This window comes from Sciurus vulgaris, assembly GCF_902686455.1.
Source record: "Sciurus vulgaris genome assembly, chromosome: 2".
Taxonomy (NCBI): Eukaryota; Metazoa; Chordata; class Mammalia; order Rodentia; family Sciuridae; genus Sciurus; species Sciurus vulgaris.
The window spans coordinates 84,378,699-84,402,055 of NC_136462.1; the positions used below are offsets into that span (position 1 = coordinate 84,378,699).

At 34.1% G+C, this 23,357-nt stretch overlaps 1 protein-coding gene across 2 annotated transcripts; it reads right to left on the reverse strand.

Annotated features, from left to right (window-relative positions):
- Positions 1-910: 910 nt before the first annotated feature.
- On the reverse strand, positions 911-20,639 carry ARHGAP11A (Rho GTPase activating protein 11A). 2 transcript variants are annotated; one of them, XM_079129563.1, is made up of 12 exons: positions 20,182-20,639; positions 18,891-18,961; positions 17,055-17,151; positions 16,413-16,666; positions 15,294-15,457; positions 14,978-15,124; positions 10,559-10,633; positions 9,524-9,688; positions 6,622-6,751; positions 5,769-5,877; positions 3,728-3,866; positions 911-3,387 (listed from the first exon to the last, which is right to left on the reverse strand). In XM_079129563.1, exons 1-12 carry the CDS (start codon positions 20,308-20,310, stop codon positions 1,802-1,804), a joined length of 3,066 nt encoding a protein of 1,021 aa, XP_078985689.1. In that variant the 5' UTR covers positions 20,311-20,639; the 3' UTR covers positions 911-1,801. The 2 variants fall into 2 exon arrangements, with proteins under 2 accessions (XP_078985689.1, XP_078985688.1); XM_079129562.1 differs by having other exon boundaries at positions 6,622-6,697; positions 20,182-20,445.
- Positions 20,640-23,357: the final 2,718 nt, after the last annotated feature.

Here is a 23,357-nt window from a genome sequence, read left to right on the forward strand (position 1 = left end):
ATATTCTTATACAGTGTATTACAACTTTTAGCTAACAAAAATAGGAGTGAATGTAGGTAATTATTTTTAAAAATGAACATCTTTCATTATTGATTCATCCTTCAGAAAAGCCAGTAATTCAGGTGATCTGTATAGTAAACATCCTATGCCTTTTTACTGTATTAGTGTTCCAATTCAACATTTCATCCCTCTTCCCCATAGATACAAAATGACATCACTTTAAAAACTTTAGAAGTGAAAATTGCTTTAAGACAGACAACATAAATCTCAGTGTATGAACTTTTTACCCCTACTTACTATTAGAAATATAGGTTGAGCATCCCTAATCCAATCCAAAATCTGAAATGCTCTGCAATCATTAGTTTTTGAACACTGACATGAGGTTCAAAGGTTCAGATTATAGAAAAAAAGTCTCAGTGGTAGAATGCATTCTCAGCACACACAAGACCCTGTTCAATCCCCAACATCCTAAAAAGTGTTTCAAATTTTGGATTAGGAATGTTCCACCAATGAAGTCTATGAAAATACTTCAAAATCTGAAAATTCTCCAAGTCTGAAACACTCTGGTCCCAATTTAAATAAGAGATCTTCGGGGCTGGGGATGTAGCTCAGTTGGTAGAGTGCTTGCCTTGCAAGCACAAGGCCCTGGGTTCAATCCCCAGCACCATCTTTAAAAAAAAAAAAGATCTTCAACCTGTACCATAAACATCTCAAATGTATATGCAATCTGTATTACAAACTTGTTTTGTTATCAGATAAACATGTGTGTAACTACCGATTATTAATTTTGAGGTAATAAAAATAGAACAGAGGAAAAAGGCTTTAATATAAATTTAGACAGGCAAGTCATTTTCCAGAAAGTTATCTTTAATATCTATGCTAAATAAATAACATTTACACACACACAAGATAAAACCATCATAAATTTTATCCCATTTTATCCAAATAAAATTTACAGGTGTATCCACTATTCGAATTCTAAAATCTAGCATCTGCATATTAAAAAATCACCTTGATTAAATTTTTCAAGTTCAATTATTCCTCCTTAGATAATTCCCATTTCTATATTGGACAAAACAGATACAAATGCATTTGTGCAAATTACCTTTAGAAATAGAGTATGGCCTAAAAATAACCAATTACTTCAGCATCTTAATGTATGAGCACAGTTTAGTCACCATTCTGCTTTAGCCACTGTTCTCAGTTCAAGTGAACACAACTGTACATTTATAGCAGATATATAAACCAGATGACTGCCCCAAATAGGAATAAAGTATCAAGATACCAGAGTGAAGTAAATGGATTTCCAGGAATTTTGGTTAAGACAATAAACATAATTATAATTCAAGACAGAGTATTTGTGGGGCTTACCCCTTCCCTTTCCATAGTACAGATTTTTTAATAAAAATCTTATCCGACTTGGAGGAATAACAAAAAATAGACACAACTTGTTTCACTCTTCCGATCACACATACAAAATAAAAATCATGCAATTTTCAAAAATTAATTTTTTTCTAAATTTCCAAGCAACAATTTCTTTAAAACAGTAAGGTGTAACCTCTGCTTTAGGAGATCACAATAAAATTAAAAAGTTTAAATACTGCTATAATTAAGAAAAACATAGTAGTCACATGTACAATTAGGAAAATCCAAGTTGCTTATGCTCTGAAATTAAAATGTTTGAGAAAACGTATTGCTTAACAACAATTCTGACCTACAAACTAACATGAAGATTATCCTATATGTCACATAATCAATTGCTAATTTTATTTACATTAATGTCAAGTATAACATTTAGCAATTACAAATCTACAGGTTTACTTGTTGGTAGTAGTTGAGCCTTTCCAATAGGATTTTTTGGAGAACCTTTGTACCAGACCCTTTCTCTTTCTGATGGTTTCCTAAGGACTCTATTTTTTATCCCAGGAGAAAAGCCCATATTATTATTTACAACAGATTTTAATATATTATGATTAGTCAAGTCATCAAAGGGAACCTTAATTTGGCTATCAGATATCACCTCCTGTTTGCAAACTCTAGTAGACCCAAGAGAAGCATTCACAGAATCTGGGTGCCTCTTCTTCTCTAAGGAAGATGTAGAGGTTAAGTCCATGCTTGATTTTGAAACTTCACTTATGTCAGATTGTTCATATGATGTAGACCTCTGTTCTTTAGGACCTGATTTCATATGTGAAATAGAGGAATCTTTTGATGTACTTTCTGTACAAGAGGGCAGAGCACTGTCACAGCTCACTGATTTAACCAGAGGAGAAGCTGTGTTGCCAAGATTTGCCATCTTCTGCTGTTTAGGTTGTCTATTATATTCCAACAAAGAATTAATTCTTCTGACAGACTGACGGACAGGAGTACGCTGAAACTTAAGAGGTGACTTCACTTTTGTTCTATTTGGTTCATTTAAAGAAAGTTTATTAAACCACTGTATGTGATCTGAAACTCTTCCATGCTCTGTCATTTGTAAACTTTCAGAAACCGTTTTATCACATGTTTCTACCAGTGACTGTTGTTTAGCAATTCTCACAGGCCTAGGTTTTGACAGGACTGTTATATAGCATGCACTCTGCTGTGAGAAAGAGGATTGAGCCTCATCCTCCCTGGGAGTTGTACATTTCACTAAGTTCTCTTCCATCGTGTTCTCATTCTCCTTTGACATAGTATTTAGTTTATCTCTTGGGGACTGCTGTCCCTTAATTTGTTCATCATTGGGGGATTCTTGCTCATTTAAATAATACTTTAAATGAACATCCTTTTCATGTTTTACCTTTGTCTCAGTTGAGTAACATTTTATAGTTGCTTCTCTACCAAATTTTTGAGTTTGATATGGTAAGAGGTCTATTTCTGAAAAACAGTTTTCATCTTTACCTGTGTGGTTTTCATACTTTTCTACTGATTCTCTCACAGTCAAGTCATTAGTTTTAAGTAGACTTTTCTCTGGACTATACCCTATATCAGATATTTCACTTAATTTTTCTTTCCCCACATTAGTTACTGGTGACTGCCTGTGATTTATCAAATCATGAAGATTACTTCCAGACTCAGAAAATGCTTTCTGAATCTTCACCAAAGTCTCTGAGGTCAAGTTATTTTCATCCCCTCTAAGGGAGCTTCCCATTACATTGCTGTTAGGCTTGCTGTGTAAAGTGGAAGGGGTAAGTTCACATAATGTAGCAGGTGACTTTTCAACAGTTATATCTGGTTCCAAAGAAAAGTTTCCCACCTCACGATTTCCCATTATTGGAGAAGCTTCATATTTATCCATTTCTCGAAAGCTTGAATTACTAGGTCCTGTCCAAGACATCCGGTAACTTGTTTCATCTAGTTGCTCTGGAGTTAATAAGTTTTCCTCAGACTTACTGATCTTTTTTGAACCTAAAATGAAGCAGTTCAGTGCTTTTAATCCTTTATATCTGATCTACTTTTGAAATATTATCCAAACTCATGGCAAGTAAAGGTACTAAGCATTTACTTCTAAAAAATTAAACATCTGTATTAAAAGAAGTAATCTTTACTATAAAAAGTAAAATATTTTGATATTTACAAGTATCCTCCAGTTACTGATAGAAAAATATAGTACAATTCAAATATTTTCACTATTCAAACATGAGCTTTTAATTTCTAGAATAGCACATTGCTTAATATAGCTTAACATTAAAAAGGTAACTAAAACCGAATTTTGAGGTAAAATTCTAATGATATCATGTAAATGTACCTTTCTTTGGTAATCTTTCATTTATATCTGGGCTAAAAAGTAGACCTGTTTTTACAGATTCAATCCTATTTTCTAAACTTTGTTGATTTGCAAGTCTCCGACCAACATTTTCATATCTATTGACACCAGAACATCCATTCTGTACAGAAAAGAAAAAGTAAAAGTTTGGGTTAAGAAGTAAACCTAGTTAATTCAAACTATTATGACAGAGTAAATTTTTTTAGTAGGCATCAAAATCTATATCAGATAAAAAATATATATATAATTGGGGAAGATTTATAGCAAACACAAATATTCTTGCCTGCTAATGAAAACTGTAAGCATCAGTTGATATTAAATGATATAAAATAAAAATAATCTCCCATACTCACTAATTAAAACCAAATTCTATGCTGTCTCTGGGCCTGGGCCTGCTCACATATGATGAAAACAAATACACAAACAAAAAGATCAGAATCTTAATTTCATAAAACTTACATTCTAGATTAAGAGATTCAATAAAAACGAGAAACAATAAATTATATTGTATAAATACAACGCATAAGGTAAAAACTGCTATGGAGGATATTATAGCGGCACAGAGGATATAGCGTGGTAAAGGGTAGGAATGTGATTTGTGAGTAAAGAAAACTAAGGGCAAGAGCCATGAAGATTTAAAAGGGAAGCCAGGTGCAACGGTGCACACCTGTAATCCCAGCTACTCGGAAAACAAAAGCAGGAAGATCACAAGTGCTAGACCAGTCTGAGCAATTTTGCAAAATCCTGCTCAAAATAAAATAAAAAGGGTTGGAGATGCACTTCGTGGTAGGATGTGGTTGGGTTCAATTCCAGTAATGAAAAAAAAAATGAAAAAAAGACTCAAAGGGAAAGAATATTTCAGAGAGAAGAAAATGCCAGGGCAGTCTCTGAGGCTAAAGCAAAGTCTGGCACATTCAATAAAAGGCAAGGTCAGTGAATGAATCAGGGTGAGCAAGGGAGCACTCCCAGGAGCAGAGTTCAGAGATGTGTCCAGAGAACAGATAATGTAAAACATTATAGGTCAATGCAGGAACTGTGGTTTTTATTCAGAATGAAAAGAAGAGTCAATAGAATGCAATACGACCTAACCTGAGTATTAAAAGAATCATTTGGCAGCAATATTGCAGCAAGTTAATCCACTTGCTAAAAGGTGCTTGCTGCAGCAATCCAGCAGAGAAAAGATGGAACTTCAAGTGGGAATAGTACATTGATGAAAATGGATCAGTTTGGAGATGCTCTCAAAACAGAAGTTACACAGGCTTTTCTAATGGGTTAGATGTAGTATAAGAGAGAAAAGGTAAGGAATCAAGAATGTGCCAAGGTTTCCACTAAATGATTAGAATAAGCTGGGTAACTGAAATGAGGAAGACTGCAAGGGAAAGTGTGCTACGGGGAGCTTAGAAGAGCAGCAAAGAAACACATCTCAGGAGCTATGCTTCGGACAGGCTATACTTGAGGAAAAATCCAAGTAGGGAAGTCAGAGAGGCAGATGTTAAGAAATACTCGTGGAGGGGCATCGTGGAGCATGCTTGAAATCCCAGCAGCTCGGGAGGCTGAGGCAGGATTTTGAGCTCAAAGTCAGCCTCAGCAACTTAGTGAGACCCTAGGCAACTTAGCAAGACCCTGTCTCATAAATTAAAAAAAGAGGGCTGGGGATGTGACTCAGTGGTTATGTGCCCCTGGGTTCAATCCCCAGTACCAAAAAAAAAAGAAAAGAAAAGAAAAGAAGAGAAAAAAACAGAACAGAAATACCTTTTTTTTTTCACAGAGGAGATATGCCAAATGCTGCTCACAGGTCAGGTCAAAGAAGAAATGATATTTGACTGATGGTTTAAGCAACTGTGAATTCATGGGCCACCTTGGTAAGAGCAGTTTCAATCAAATAGTGGGACAAAAGTATTGATATAAAGAGGAATAGAGAATGGTAAAGTAGATGGAGGGAAAGTAGAATTGAGAGTATCTTTTAATATAAAGTCGTCAGCTTTATGATAATACAAACAGATTAATGAGATAAGACACTTACTGCATCTCTGCTGTTTTTCCCCAGACTGAATTTCAAACGAAGAGATCTTCTAACCTTTTCTTTACGACTGATTTTAGGAGAGAAGCAGCCTGTTTTTCCTGATTCCACCCTAAAAAGAGTGGAATTTAAAACATCTATTTATAGCACAAATACCAGAAATTCTTGCAAAATGAAATTTAAGAAAGTCTACAGCAAACCATATTGCTAATAAATGAACAGAGTAATAAATTCTTATAAACTAGTTAATATATGCATAGGGACGCATGCCTATAATCCCAACAGTTCAGGAGGCTGAAGTGGAAGGATCACAAGTTCAAAGCCAGCCTCAGTATCTTGGGAAGGCTCTAAGCAACTTAGCAAGAACCTGTCTCAAAAACAAAAAAGAAAGGGCTGGGGATGTTGCTCAGTGGTTAAGCACCTCTGGGTTCAACCCCTGATGCAATTAAAAAAAAAAAAAAAAAAAAAAAAAAGGTACCAAATATGAACACTGTCTTTGCATATATAAATGATCTATTTCTTACAAAATTATTTAGTTGCTTTTATACCAGGATCACTAGACTAGACTAGCTTTTTAAGTTAACAGGAAATTTTAAAATACCAACATAAAATAAATTTTTAAGCAAGCAAATGGACTCAAATTAGGAATTTTATTTCTGGTTGAAATAAGAAGTACACTTGATTACAAGAAAGAAATATGGAGGGGATTTTTTTTTTTAACAAATTATGATTCAAATATGATTCTTGGTAGAATGAAAAAAATATTTGACCAAGAATCATATACTATACTGCATATGCACAGTATATATACATCAAATGTCTGTCCAATGAAAACAAAACATCTTAGATCAATTACCTGCAAACTTTTTTGCCTGCAATCCTTTTACTTCGCCTTAGCACATCTGTGCTGGTCAAATGGCTTCCACTGATGGCTACAGGAGAGAGTGAACTCTGAGATGACACTTCTGGGCTTGTATCAAAGTGAACTATAAAAAGTAACCACATGTAATATACTATACATACTTATTTCTTTTTCAAAGCGTAAAATAGTAACAGCAGCAATTAGATTTAAAGCCTAGATTTCCTTCTCCAAGCAACAACAAAAAACAAAATTTCTGGTTAGAAACTTCAGGTATCAAATAACTGACCCAAATAAAAAGAAAAGTATCAATTTCTTACTTTCTAGTTGCCAGTTAAAGGTTACACTAAGTGCAACTTTTACATTAGTTTTGCTTCAAACTTGATAATACAAGGAAGGCCTGGACAGTGTCATACAATGAAGAGAGCAAGCTGTGGAGAGAATTGAGTGTCCCTAACCCCTGGCCCTTACAAAACAAGTCAACTCTGAAAATAGACTTCTTCAATGAATATAATATTGTGCCCATACGCACATAAGTATATAACACACACACAATGTCCAGTGTAATAGCTGGTACAAAATATTAATGCTACTGTAAAAAATAAATATTGACAAACAAGTTGGTGTCTGTATACAGAATGCACCTGCTAGCCAACCACTATCTACTGATTCTGGAGTATAATTTGTTCAAAATTTTGTCCAACAAAAACTAATTTTCTATATCAGTGCTGACAATCAACTTTGCCATTGCTTTTTCCAAGTGAAAAACTGGGTCACAATAGAAACAATTTAATTGAGTTGTTCAATGTCATTTATAACATGAAATCAACTAAAGTAAAAAAAAAAAATTATGAAGAAAGTGAAGTAGTTACAAACAAGGGCTCCATATGCATTTGACTTATGTTTGAATTTTACCTGGTACATACCCAATAAAAATGATTTCTCTCTATTCATCATTATCATTGATTTTGCAATAACATGAATATCCCCCTTAAGAGATACTCATTACTTTTGGGTATGTATGGTTAAAGAAAGCTTTGGTCAACATAATACATCCAATTTGCCAAAGGTAGCTTTATCCCAGGGCTAGTCTAATCAACTTGAAAATGTATCAGTGGTCATAAGGAGGTACAGTCAGAAAATGTAGGATGTAAATTTATCACACTATAAAAAAAGAGCTACAAATACATACTCTATGGATTATAAATCAATGCTTATACATAAAAAAGCATGTTATCTACTATATGAATATATACTTAGAAATCAACCCATTTTCATTCTTACAGATGGAATTTATTAAATTGTGGAGGAGAAAGCAGGGTCAAAGAAAAATGATGAAAAATAATAGGAATTGTTGTTGAGCTTTTTTTATACATTAAAAAAAAAAAGCCACTAATTACACAGGTTCAAACTAAAGTTAAAACAACATAAGATGTTTAAGCTTTTAGGGGGTAGCTTGGAGGAGAAGAAACCAGAAGTTTATTCCTTAGGGAAGACATTATAATGCTAATAAGTAAAGGAAGGTAGAACTATAATTCCCACCTGTCATTTGGAAAAAGTCTTACAAACTGAAAAGATTTAAGTATTAAGAAAACAGTAATGAATCAAAAACTATTACCCTAGGTAAATGTATGATTACACAAATGGTATGCCTCTACTTCATGTACAAACAGAGAAACAAGATGTATCCCATTTGTTTACAATAAAAATGAATTAAGAAAAAAAACAAAAAACAGTAAATTACTTACAAGGAGTTTAAGTCTTACTCCTGAAATAACTACAGATGTAACCATTAGAATTCTTACATTTTAATAAGCCACAAAGAACCTCTGAAGAAGGGTTTTTCTTCAAAAACCACAAGCTGCTATTCCCTTTAACTTAAGGAACACATAAGCCTTTGGATAACAGGAAAAAAAAAAAAAAGTGACAGCTTTTGGGGAGAAGAACTCAAAATTCAGCTATTGAATTCCATTTTCTGAAATAAAAAAATATGTAAGAAAGGACTCAGAGATCACTCATATTTTCATTAAGTGTGAGACAAATATGAGATGGAGATGTTAGGGTTTCACTTTATTTTATCATAAATTTAATGAATCAATCTGTATTCTGTACATGCTACAAGAGTCAACTAAATCTAAGACTCCAGTAACAAAATTTTAGTATTCAAAAGCTAGGAGAGGACTTTGTTCCAGTCATGAAGAAATAATAAATGTCTGAAATTATATGTTAGTTACCCTGATCTGATCATTACACACTAGTATACATGTACTGAAATAGCCACATATTGTGTACATGTTTTGAAATATAATATACCCCATAAATTACTATTTATCAATTAAAAATAAACACATGAGTTTAAAAGGGATATGGAAACCATTCCATAAAGAACAGTGTAAACAAAGTTTTAAAGCTTTTATAAAAGACACTTCAGTATAAAAAATATGAAAATGTCCCTTCCCTAAACCATAACCCTAAATGGTCATGACTCTGGATTCAAGGTGACAATACTTTTGACAGTTTAAATTCAACATAAGACAGCAATAGAGCCATAGTTATAGAATATAGACTCATATGTAACTAATGTAAGATTCTGGATGTCCAATCACATAAAACCTGAGCAAAAATGCTATCCACAGAAGCCCAAACTCTCACTTTGAGTTATTCATCTAACTTCCAATAGCGATGACCATAAAACATATACACATATTAATTATATTAAATCAGTGTCTATTTTTAAAGCCAGGAACATTAATGAAAAAAAAAAAAAAAAACACAGAAATTTGATAAAACATAAAAATAAAACTCAGTCTCCTAAACTGTTATAACCTAAAATAACTTTTTGCCTAGAATAGGCACTTATGTTAATGTTTACAACTCAATTATATAAATTGTATGTTACCTGATACTGGTGTGGAACTGCCATTGAGATTATTTGGCAACAGATCAAAGTTAAAATTGTGCTTGATAGATTTCCTTTTCTTACTTGAGAAACCATGAGAAGAATCTATTGGCAGTTTACGCTTAGCATTTGGTGTAAGAACCACTGGTGATATAGAGAGTTGAGCTGAAAACAAATGAACAAATAAACCAGAGTTGACAAAATACATAAAGCTCTATATAATTTGTACTTATAAAACTATTAGAGTTAATCAAAAAATGTGAGAGGGATATTTCCACCAAATATATGTTACATAACTACATTAACACTCTGCAATTACTTAAAATGAATATAAGGAAGATGCAAAGAGGTAAGACTCTTCAGGAGCAGTAACAGATTTAAAAATGCATATAACACAAACTAAAGAATATTAACATAATAAAGAATATTAATATAAAATAACATAAAGAATATTAACATAATATAACTAAATTATAGTCGAGACATTGAGAAAAACTAATCTATTATATTTGGTTTTCATCCTAACTGAGATTAACCAGTTCATTTTTTCACTCTGGAAAACAAAAGATATCATGTTGTCTATTATTGGCTCAACACTTTTAGCTACAAACAAACTAGGATAAAATATTAGAACATATAATAAAAAATGTCCAGTTCTAAAACAAAACTGAGGTTAAACTATTTTCACATGTTTAACAGTATCCAAATTACAAGCAACTGAATATCATGATTAAGAAAATTAAAGGAGTTGGGATGTGCTTGCCTAGTGTGTGTGAAGTCCTAGGTTTGAACACTATCACCAAAAGAAAAGAAAGTTTGAAATATAACAGACTATTTTGGGTTCATTATATCCAATGTAATTAGCAATATCACAACATAATATATATAATATTATATCTCTATTGAAAATAGTGTTTGAATTTGATGAAACTCAATTTGATTATTAACTAAAATAAGTTAGGTAATCATTATTGCAACTATTTTTGTAGACTACAAAAGTTTTCATTTAAATAGATACATATAATAAATACCTACCAGTTCTATCCTGCTGAGGTGTAATAGAAGGTGTTCTGTTAGATTTCAGTTTATTTAGTGCTCCATTAACAAAATCTGAAATGCAAGATAAAATCACGCAATTGAAATTTAACAGCTTTCTGCCTTTCACCACGTCTGTCTTATAGATATTGGTGATCTTCTGACATCTAACTTTTATACCAGCTTATGTTTTAAAGTATTGTCATTTAAAAAGAATTTCAACAAAAGAAAAATACTAAAGAATCTATTTTTATTCCATTCCTCACTTATACTCCTATATCCCTAAAAAAACAAAGTATAATACAGAATGAAATGTAATACATATATGTATGATACACAATACAAAAGGGAAGTAATCTCTTGTTGAGCCAAAGATGAAGGTCTGAACTGAGGCAGAAGCAATGGAAATGGAGGCAGGAATAAAAGTATTTAAGTGATTGAAGTGACAAGACTTGGTGATTGATGGGATGTGAGAATGGGAAAACAGCAGATAAGACACCTAGACTTCTGAGTTTGAAAATCAAGTAGGAAATGGTGCCACCAAATGGAAAGGAAACTGGAGAAAAGTTAGACATGACTGAGACACTAAAATGGATTGAACTGATATGTCCAAAGATCAGGGCTGGAGAATTTAACTGGCAAGTTATTAGTCCTGAAAAGGTAGTTTTAAAAAATTCCAAATGAATTAGATCATTTAAGAAGAGGGCAGTGTCAGAATAAGGTACAGTATGGAAGAACAGAGCAGTTAAGAGAGCAGAAAAAGAAAATACGGAAAATGAGAAAAAACAAATGGTAAAAAAGGTAGGAAAACAAAGAATTATAGTACAAAAAAAAAAAAAAAATCAAGGAAAAGAAAAAAATATCAAGAAGGAAATAGACAAGTGGTCAGAGATTCCAAATAATACAGGCCTAAAAAATATACATTGTACTTAACTATTATTGTGATTGTAATGGAAATGGTTTTATGCAAAATTATGTCCTAATTTTCAGTCACAATGAAACACAAAAATTATTTTATTTAAATTGTTTGTTCTATTTAGTTATACATGACAGCAGAATGCATTTTGATTCATTGTATACAAATGGAGTACAACTTTTCATTTCTTTGGTTGTAAACGATGTAGAGTCATACCATGTAACCATAGGGTACAAAAATTATTTAAATATGTAAATTTACCTGATCGATCACCAAATGCCACTCAAAACACTCATTTAAAGTTCGAAAATAGTCCAATAATGAATTTTAGAGAAATCTTACACCCGCAAATAAATAGGTACAAACTAGACAAGAATAATGAAAATCTCAAAAAGCACTGGCAATGCTCTAAACTAATTAGATAATAACTTGTAATGTCATCTGTTCTGGTACCAATCTATAAAGGTTAACATGAAAGAGTAGAGAGAGATTAAAAAAAAAAAAAAAAAAAAAAAAAAAGAAACTAGAGCCCGAGCAGAGAAAGATAAAATAACTGAGCAATAGATTCAGCCATAGCAGAAAATACACGACTAGGAGAGTACAACGAAATTAGAAGGATAAATGGTTCCTTCTGTACTCTTAAGCTGTCCTGATTGCACTATGGACAACACTAATATACCAGAGACTACCTCGAGTATTTAGAGAAATGGAAAAATTCTATTTCAAACCCTGCAATAATCTCATAATCTTATTATGAGCATATCAGGAAGTTCTATGCCAATAGGGCATCATCTTAGTCAGTTCAGTACTGTACCACCTAACTATGAAAGACATGTGTTAGCATGACAATGCAGAGGTGCACACACACATATTCACATACATTGGTAAAAACAGAAAAATATGATTAAATCACTTAGCTTATTAGAACTTACCCATGGAATCCAGTGTAGATTCTGCAGTAATATAGTTGAGAATTGTCATATGTAGCATTAAAGCTAGAGTAACTTATTCATATAATACATATATATCAAAGTAAAATTTCTGGATGATTATGAAATAATTTGAATGTACTTAATATTTCTAAAGTGTACATTTAAATGGTTTAAGATAGTAAATTTTATGTTTTATATATTACTGTATTTTTTTTAAAAAGTCAAGCAAATACAAATTCTTCTAAGCTAATGAATCACATGGATGTTTGTAGCATTTCAAAGTGAGATGCAAAAATAAAAAATAAACTAGCTAAAACATAAGAATAAATGCTGATAGTCTAGAGTCCCTGAACAAGTTCAAATTAATGAAACTGAAGTATTTTAGTGATGCATGATAAATGCTATTCTAAGTTCAAATAAATAAAGTACCTCTGAATTTAAGTCAAATATTAATAATTTGACTTAATGTATTGATGCAATAGTTAATATCCATTCTAAAATAACACTAGGCTGAGATGTATTAAACGTGGTTTCTACATTCAAAGCATATTTAAAATAATAGCCATACAAGGAATAAGTATAAAACCAGATTAAAACTTTTAAAGTCTAAAATATTATAGAATATCAGAGCGAAAGAAATAATTCTCCCAGTGGGGGGAATATGGGGAAAGAAGCTTGCTTGACAAGACATTTAACCTGAATTTGACAAGTGGATATAACTGAACAACAGGAATAGGTGAAAGTAAAAATATAAAAGCATATCAATAAACCATATAAGCAAAAGAACAAGTGTCCGAAAACAAGAAATAAAAAACAAAGTTTGACTAAAGTACAGGTAGCACAAAGGAAAGACAAGAAACAGTAGACATGCTAAAGCAATCCTATGAAAGACCTCTACTAAAATTTAAGCTGTAAATATTAGTATTATCCAGGGAAGTATTTGAAGGGTGTGTGAGATACATGACTATAGCAATAAGAGGGAAAGTCAAGGAGGCCCAAAGTCTAAGGAGATTCTTACAGTAAAGATGCAGGAAGCATTGCAAAGATTGAACCTTAAATTTGAAAACTGTGAGTAAAGATGGTAAAGTAATATCAGTTATGAGACCAGGGTTTAAAGCCTGAGAGTATAAGGAATGGTGGTGGTGTTAGTGTTAAGAGAAAATGGAATTTTTTTTTTTAAGAAAATGGAATTCAACAGCACTGGTTTTTTAAAGAGATGAACACTGTCATTTCAAATGCCAGGCTTAAAGCACCAAGGAAAAATAGAAGATAGCCTTAGTAGGCCATTAATAAAGTGAAAGTGATATTCAGGGAGCTGGTGGTCATCTATTTAGTTGGAAATGAACAGAAACTACAGAAATGAATAGATCACAAAAGAAAAGATGACAATAAAAATGATCTTCTATAAATATATAACTATAATTATAGAAGGAAGATTTATGAGTTAAACTGTATGCTCCAAAAATACCACCAGAAGCTAGGAAGAGGTAAAAAAGAATTATCTCCTACAGATATCAAAGGCCCAGCTGACACCTTGGTTGCAGACCAGCCTCTAGAACTGTGAGACATATTTCTATTGTTGTAAGTCACTCAGTTTGTGGTACTTTGCTACATTAGCCCAAAGGAAATAATATAAAAGTCATAAATGGAATCAACAAGAATGCAAAGAAGAAACACAAGAATGCAGTAACATAAAAGTCAAAAGATATAAAAGAAATGATAGTTAACTATTGGTTCCTATAGTCAAAAGAAAAACTTCCTAAGGCAATAGAAATTGCCTAAGGAGGAAGAATGATCTTTGTCTTCTTGACCAAGAGGTAAGAAATCTTACTATCAACTTCACCATAATATAACTTTTGGTCTTTTTGATTGTTCTCAGTAATATTCATTCATTATTTAGTTTGCATTCTAATTAAATTCATGTCAAAGATCTCACTTATATTTTTGCCACACATTTTTGACCATTCTCCCTGCCTCCAAGTCTAAATTCTTCAAATCAGATAATTTCCAAGAAATGTTTTAATTATGTCATTCCTCAAGTTATAAATCTTCAATAGTTCACTAATATGCAGGTTAGTATTCTAGTTCTTTAGCCTGCCATCAAGCTCACTAATCCTTACCATGAACCCTTCATCAAGTCACACTGGTTTACTTACAGACACAGATATAGATTACTTCTTCCCTAAGTCATTCTTCTTAGCATACTTCCTATCTCTTAGAGATATAGGTTTTCTGATCCTCCACCAAATTCCCCTTAATTTCACCCACTCTTCAAGGAGGCTTAGTTTGACCTCCTCTTTGAGGAATCCTTTGATCCTTACGATCCAGAGAACTTTTGTCCTTTGAAGACATTTTACATTGTGCTAAAAATTTAGTACTTAATATTACTGTATTGTCACTTCAACTTTTTTCAAGCATATGTCAGGTTTTTTCCAACTATGCTATAAGCATCAAAAAGGCACATACCATAGCTTATGCTTCTTGATGTTCAAATACATTTTAGATAAAAGCAAATCATTTTAGATAAAAGTAAATCACAGTACCCCTCCCTAAAATAAGACTGCCACTTACTTCCAACACTTTGTCTTCGCCTTCTCTTATATTCACCAGGAGTTTCATATTCACCCTCTTCAAAGCCTTCCAGTGATGGAGTAGCACAGAGACCATCAATGCCCAACATAGCTGGTATCTTTTCCAGGATAAAATCTGGTACACGCCCTAAATTAATATGTTCATAAGACAATTACTATTCTTTCTTTACTCCCCACCCCAAGTGTATAGATAATAATATACCAGTTTTCTAACAGCTGTCTTCACGGTTTGCTTGGAAAAAGCTGGGATCTCTCTCATTTAAATAAATCCTACTAATAATGTAACTGTATCTTACCAATATCTGATGCATAATCAATAAGAGTTTGTATTACTGCAGCCTGTAATCTCAATCTTTTTTCTGTGTTAGCAGACATCTTTTCATGTCCTTCACTTGTCTGAAGAAGATTTGGTGCAAATATTACAGCAAGATTGCTACTATCCATCTTATTCTCCCTGGACCTTAAATGAAAAAAGGTTTATTAGATGGATGAAAAGATAAAAGTACAGAAAGTTAAAATAATATTGAGCACATTTTGAAGGCCTCTTTTTTATCAGTCACACACAAGTCAAAATACAGTATCCCTAATCTAATCATCCACATAATTGGCTTGAACATAATTTAAAAAGGTGGGGGGGAAGCAAAAAGGACTGAAGGTATAGTTCAGTGGTAGAGTACTTGCCTACCACCACATTCAAGGCCCTGGGTTCACTCTCTAGCATCAAGGAAACAAAACAACAACAAAAAAACCATAAGAACCCAAAATACACAGCCTCTGTATATTTAAGTATATATCATAAAATCATGCTAATCAGAGTTCTAACTTTAATTTGCCACACAAATTAAACATGTTTATCTAATTCTCAAAGCCACAATAGAAAATTGGAAGTGTGAGGAGGTTATAAGTATGGGTAAAATAATGGACTCAATGACAGCAGGAAAAGGGGGGAAATTTATAAAGCAAACCATAAATATTTTTAAAACACATTAATTAGAAGCTATTATAGTAGAAAGTGGATCATGGGGAGGATGGAGGGGATGTAAAGGGAAGATACTGGGGAATGAAGCTAATCAAATTATGTCATGTGCATGTATGAATATGGTATAATAAATTCCACTATGTGTAATTATAATGCACCAATAAAATTTTTTAAAGAATTTTAAAAAAGCCATTCAGAAGACAATGAATCTTATAAATACCAATAAGCCATTAAGGTATTCATAATGACTTAAGATAGTACAAAAATAAATAACTTGGTACACTGTTTCTTAGATTACATAGGGTATACTTTTTATAGTAAGGACATATTTTAGAAAAATTCCCATTCCAAATGGAATTGATTATCTACAAGGGTAAATCTTTAGGTAGTTGAGAAATTAACCAATCATTTCCTAAGACTTTTAATTATCACTTACCTAAGAGAAACATTCCTGAGAAAGTTAAAGAAGTATCTTAATATATCAACTGTATGATCAGTCATAAGACAGGAGAGCAACAGCGTAGCTTTATTCTTCTCTTCTGTTCCTAACTGTTGAGCTTTGAAAAGTGCTTCGTGCAAAGCAACAGGGAGAATTGGCTCTGGTAATTCCCTGAAGAACTGCTTAAGAAGTCCTGCAATGTCACATGGAAGTGCAGAAGACAGGCAACCTTCACCATGATCCAGTTTATTCTGAAATAAATTAATAATCTTGAGCATTTTGGAGGCTTTTATTGCCAATAAAGTAACCTTTATTATATCTAATTAAAGAGCTTTCTTTCATAAATCTTCTTAATCTTTAATACTCCTTTCTAGAAGGCTAAAAATAAAACCAACATGATTTGTTTATTTTTACTTTATCGGAATAAAGACCATGAATTTGAAAGCACTCTAAACTTTTAAAGCACTATATAAATGATACAATTTCTTTTGAAAAAAAAATATTTTTCTGCTGGGAAAAAAAGTTATTGGAATTCAATTTCAGTCAATTATTTATATAATAGTTCTAGATAATTCAATTATAAAAGCCAAATCAGAAAAACGGTACAAATGAAAAATTAGAGTTCAAGATCATGCTCACCTTTAGTGCCTTAAGACGAATAACAGATCCTGATTTCCTAAAAAGTCCTTCTGTTTGAATATGCTCTTGTAAAGATGTGCAGGCATCAACAAGAAAGCTGAAAGAGATTTTTTTCAAGTGACTAGATATGCACCTTACGAAACTCTATTCCCCTGCCAAACCACATAAGCAGGACAAGTATTCTGCCACTTTCAGAAACTGGAATGTCACAAATCTCTTTAATCCGTATGGTAAAAACTTTTAGTTGTCCTTCCTCCCTAAATTCTTCTCTAAGGCTCATCTTCTTATTCATGCCAACTTCAATGTGCCTCCTCAATTCTACATACTCTTCAATTTTACTCCATTTCTGTGCTTCCCTTCAGAACACAGACTTGTCTTACTTTTTTGCCTCCACCTCTACTTGACCCTCTCCAGACTCTTATCCTCATTACTCTAATGAAACAGTTCCCATCAAGGTCACCAATGCCCTTTGCTCTGCCAAATACATGTCAGTTCATTGTGCCCATTTTGCTTAACCCATGAGCATTTGACACATCTGACTATCCCTCTACTCAAAAATACTCTTTTCACAACTCTTCTGATTTTCCTGCTATATAAATGAAAACTCCTTCTCAAACTCCTTTTCTGACTCCTCTTCTTTTACTAGACCTTTCTATGATGGAATGACATATGGCTGACCAAGGGCATCTTCTTTTATCTATTGTCTCTCCATCGGTGATCTTTAAAGCATACACAGACTTAAATATCTATCAAAAATAAGGTAAAGTTTTTCTCACCCCAACATTATTCCTCAAAAAAGTAGGATATATCCCAGTTCTCACAATTCTCATATTAAGAGGTAGATGCTCAATTTTTTAAAATTTTGAACAATAATCTCAATGTTAATGTTAAATACTTAGATATTTGACAGCTGGTACCAACAAATTGAAACATATTCCAGCTACATACAACTGATATAGTTGTATTGGTGCATAGTGGCTGAATGTCAGTCCTGCTGATAGAGGATAATTGACAGATAGTGTTTGTTTTTTTAAAGGAGGTCAAGAAATTACAACAAAGATTTAGTCATTATTCCTGGGGATTAGCAATTCCAAATGTTGAAAGTTATTATAGGCTTTCATTATGGGAAAATGAAGTCTTTTATAGGTCATGTGAAAAGGAAAAGAGTTAAGTGATTACCTAAGGACAAATGAAGAAAAACTGTATAAGGGCAGTAAGGTGTTCAATAAATGCACTTGTATGATGCATCAATTAACACCTAGATTATTGGACTAAAGTAGACAAAATGAACCCTACTTTGTATAAAGGGAAAATAATTAAAGGGAGAAGATATGCCTTTTAAAACTATTGTCTTAAAACAAACTTCTCTAGTTTTTTCTGATGTGATTAGTCCAAAATGTTACTTAAAATAATAAATGGCATAGAAAAAACTGAAGTATTACATAATATATATTCACAAATACCTATTTTAAATATTTTTATCCAACATTTCTTAAACAAAAAATATCGAAATTAATCCTGAATTGGTAATTTAGTATAGTACTTAATCTGAGAGCTGTGGTAAAAGAACTGGTATAAAACCAAAAATTAAGCAAAACAAAAATAATTTTGTTTCTAACATTTATTCATTAATGAACATTAAAATTCAATCCTGGAAATGAGCACAAATTACATTTAAATTAGATAAAAGTTCAAAATTTTATTTTTCACATAAGCTGATGTTGACAGATAAACTCATTTGCTGGTTTGAAATGAATATGTGTATCAATCAACTGTTTTCAAACACTCTATCTAAAACCAGTTTGAAATATTTATTCTCCATTTCAAACTGCTTACCTTGGAATGTGTCCATATTCTGGTACAACAGAATGTGGCAATGCATTAAAAGGTACTCCAAATATTTTACCCTAAAAAGACAATCCAGTTACACTAACATAAATACTAGGCATAAAATAAATTTTCTTAATCAGTGGGTAAATTAAAAACTTTAGAAATAAAAAAATACATTCTGCTATTACTATATATACCTAAGCATCTGGTAAAAAATAGGTATTATTAGACATTATGCTAGACATTGGGAGTACAAAGATGGTCAAGATAAAGTCATAGCCTTTTAACAGTCTAGTGAATTAAATCTCTAATCTGATTATGGAAAATCAATCCAGTTAGTGCTTAGTAAGAAAGTTCTTAAACAGAATTTGGCTGAAACATTAACTTCTCCCCCCAAAATACTACAGATTCCTTCAGTGACCTTATAAATACTGATCTTATTTGATAAACCAGTTGATAGTAAACAGTAATTTCTGTCACTCACTGAACACCTCTTAAAACACATCAGAAGTAGTTACAATTATTGACTGATGCTCACTGGTAGAGTGAAAAATGCCAAGCTCTGAGTTCCACCCTTAGCCTGAGCGGTGGTGGTGGTTACTTTCAGACCTCTTTTCCACACTCTATAAGTGCTTTTCAAACTCTGTCCTGAGGTATACAAGGCAGGGTGCTTGCAAATATTTAAGTTAAATTTCATTTAACTACCTTGAAACTCATTTTTTTAAAATGCACAAATGTGAATACACTGAGAAATCCCAAGAGCAAACTTGTCTATTGGTGAACTTAAGTGTTTTTGCACATCCAAGAGCAAATTAAGAATCTGCCACTATTTTTGTACCTGCATTCCAACTTCTTAAAAAATATGTCATTGATTAAGAAGTGTGTGGTTTTGCCCTGAGTTCTCAATCCCCAGGACCTCAAAAATAAATAAACAAACAGCCAATATCGGGAGATATTTTTGGTTGTCATAAGTAAAGGAAGCTACTGGCAACTAGTGGGCAGAAGTCAGAGATGCTATTAAACCCCTTCCTTTTCCTGACAATTTATCTATCCAAAATTTCAATAATGCTTAGGTTGGAAAACGCTGCAACTTCCTCTCAATGACCAAAAGTTCCTGAAAAGAATTAAGAAGGTCTTTATTTAAATATCAACAGGTGACCACAAGACTGAATCGGACATACCTAAACACATCACTTTTTGATCCACAGAGTGAACGTCTTACATGACCTGGTAACAGGTGATGGTACCAGGTGTGAGCACCCCTTTTTTTAAGCTAAATCACTTTCTCAGAACTTACCCCTATTTCCGTGGCTGCTGTTTCTTGTCTCCTGCGATCACATTGCCCACGTCCACCCTTGACCTTAATGCCGTAAACAGCCCGAAGCTGCTGCAACAAAGCCAATCTGACCAGCCTCTGATCCCACATCCCGGACACGTCTCCCACTCTCGGAGGCACGTTCCTGACTCTCGTTCGCCACCAAATCTTCCAATTTCCAAACACTCTCAGGTTTGAGCTCCGCTCCGCAGCCTTCCAGCCACCTCTAGCACTCCTCCAGCCCAGGGCCTCGGCCACTTCCTCGGCTTTTCCTCGATCCTCTATCCACTCACACAAACGCTCTTCAACTGGCGTCTTGATCCAGCCACACTTAACTCTTCTTTCACTTACCCCTACCTTCTTTCTGGTCACCCAATCCTTTCCGCTACTGAGACGGACCACCCTTCTTTCTCCCTTGATTCTTTCAGTTCCGTGCACCAACGCCTGTTGTCAGCTTCTCGCCACTTCCGGTCACTTGCAATGATCCCCTTTCCTCCACACTTTACTCTTCCCACTCCAGCGCTCTCGGAAATGTAAACACGACCCTTCCCCTCGCCACTCCAGCCCAAGCAGACCCAGCTAGGCGTTTGAGTCTCAGCTCCCGCGCCCCCTGCCCCAGCGCCCCCTGCCCCAGCCCAGCCGCCGGACCAGCCGGCTGCTCAGGCTCTCTTCCAGTCCCGGTCCCCGCCCGGGCTGGGCGCCGCCGTCACCCCGTTTCACAGGCTTCTCTTCCTCCCCATCAGCCTGCATGCAGAGCCTGGCCTGCACATCCCCGAGCGCAGACTAAAACCAAGCAGCTTTCCTCATGCCTTCGAGCCACTGCGGCCAATACACCCGCAGACCCAGCCCAAGCTCAAATGGCAGCGCCAAACAGCGCTTCGCTCTGATTGGCCCACTCCGCTTTTCAAAATCAGGACCTCCGAGGGTGGCCAGAAGCTGCCTGTCTAGGGAGGTTGGAACAGAGAAGGAACAGCGGTGGGCGTGGCAAGCAAAACCTAGAAACATGAGAATTTCACTTGCTCCTTTATTGCCATGTTTTTGGAGGAAACTACCATTTAAAGCTTGTTGAATATACCTGGCCTGTTCCCAAAATAATATATTCGGGGATATGTAATAGACACCTCACGTTCTTGTCTTCGGACCTTGGGTGGAGCTCTAAGCCCTCTGCGAAAACCGATTCTACGGAATCCGAGGTGAGACAATTTGAGTCAGTATATACAAACTCCGTTTTAGTAACCCTAATTTACTGCCCTTGGTGAGAAAGTCAGGCTATGGAAATTGGTCTCTTTTCGGTGCCCCGATGGTAGTGTTTAGGTCTGCGGGAGGCTGCTGCTGCAGTAGCTTCATTCTGTGGGGCTTGGAGTTAGAAGACCCGAAGGACCTCCAACCCTGCGCGCCCCCCTCCCCGCAACTCCGACATTGCTGAAACCGTGGTTATCTGGTTGGCAAGGCCGCACCGCACCCGCCCAGCTCCGTTCTCCTACCCGCTTTTCCATTCTCAAACACCAGCAATCTCATCGTGATGTTCTGTTTACTGGGATGTAATTCTTTTAGAGCGGTAACTTGAACCCAGTTTAAATACAGGCAATATGGTATACTTTTACTACCGCCCCACACAAGGCAAACTTAAGAGCAGTGACAGCACTTATGCACTATTGTATCCCCATTAGTTAATAGTGCCAGGGCTAAATAAATGAATATTTGCCCAGCGAATGATCTGAAGTAGAGAACATTTTCTTGGAATCATTTTGCTCCTTTTGGAGTCCAAGTCCTTAGGTCTTCTGCTCTTCTCAATCTAAAGAAAAGTCTGTGGAGTGAAAGAAACAAAATGGAAATTGAGCTTTTTGTGTTATTTTTACAGTTGTTTATTGATCGTATATTATGTTATAGGATGTTGAACAAGAGCAGATGCCAGTTCAGCCCTTGAAGGGAAAAGGAAAAGGAAAACTTGGGGCATTTATGGATAGAAATATACTAAGGAAAGAAACGATTCTATGAGAGTGTATATAAAAGATCCTTGGGGGAGAGAATCATATCAATGATTAATTGATCTGAAGAATCAATAGAAATAAACTTGGTGGAAAGTGAAGGTGAGATAGCTAGGTGGAACCAGAGGCAAATTCAAGAGGCAAATTCCTCCAGAAAAGTCATTTTGACAAGAAAGGTGCAACAGATGAAATTGAACCTATTCCTGTTTTTCTTCTTGCTTCATACATACATAACTTTAAAAATTAACTTGTTATCTTTAGCCTCATCCCTTCTCTGAACTTCACAGTATTCTGGGGTTTTAGATGACTCAGATTTCCTGCTCTTGAATATTAGGTGCCTTTTTCTTATCTATGAATGCTTTTTTCCTTTAAACATCTTTATTCAGATGTAATTCAAATAAAATAAAATTTTCTAATTTAAGAATGCAATTCAATAGTTTCAGTATATTCACAGTTATATAAAACCATCAGCACAATCTAAGTTTAAAATACTGTCATTACCCAAAAAGAATACCTCTACCTTTGACAGTCACTCTGCCTCTCAACGCCCCCTTTCCCAATATGGACAAATACTTATTGACTGCTTTCTTTGTAAACTTGCCTCTTAATGGACTTTTCACATAGATGGAATCATGCATTGTGTGACCTTTTGCAACTAACTTCTTTTATTATGTTTTCAAGGTTTATTTTGTAGTTATATATGCTTTTTTAAAGCTGACTTTTTATTTTGTTTGGTATTTTTTGCCTTCTTTTCTCTTATTATTAAAATATTGGTTCTTAATGATATTACCATAATTACTTATTTGCTTTATCTAGCTCTAATTATCACATATATGTGTATATATACATATATAAACAGAATAGCAACAGAATAAAGAATAACTAAAACCTGAATAAGATTAATGACATTGCTAAAATAGGACTGATAAATAATGTTTCAAGTTTCATGTGCTGCTTTTTTTCTTTACCTATATCCCACTGGGGATATATAGTCAAGATACTATTTTTTAAATAAACTGAACTTTGTTCTTCTCTTGCCTTATACATATGGATGTATTGATAGATGTGGGCTATTTCTAGTCTTCTGCTATTTCAAAAGATTCTCTGAGCACAAGTAATAAGCTTTTGCCAATATGACTTTAACATTAATTTCCACAATTGAGATTGCTA

Excerpts from the sequence above, each read along its gene's own strand:
- ARHGAP11A (XM_079129563.1), bottom strand. The coding sequence starts at position 20,310 with ATGTGGGATCAGAGGCTGGTCAGATTGGCTTTGTTGCAGCAGCTTCGG. Across the intron at positions 15,458-16,412 it reads CTCAGGAATGTTTCTCTTAG|GTCCAGGGAGAATAAGATGG; the intron begins GTAAGTGATAAT and ends TTTTCATTTAAG. Across the intron at positions 10,634-14,977 it reads GCGAAGACAAAGTGTTGGAA|ATTTTGTTAATGGAGCACTA; the intron begins GTAAGTGGCAGT and ends CTTGCATTTCAG.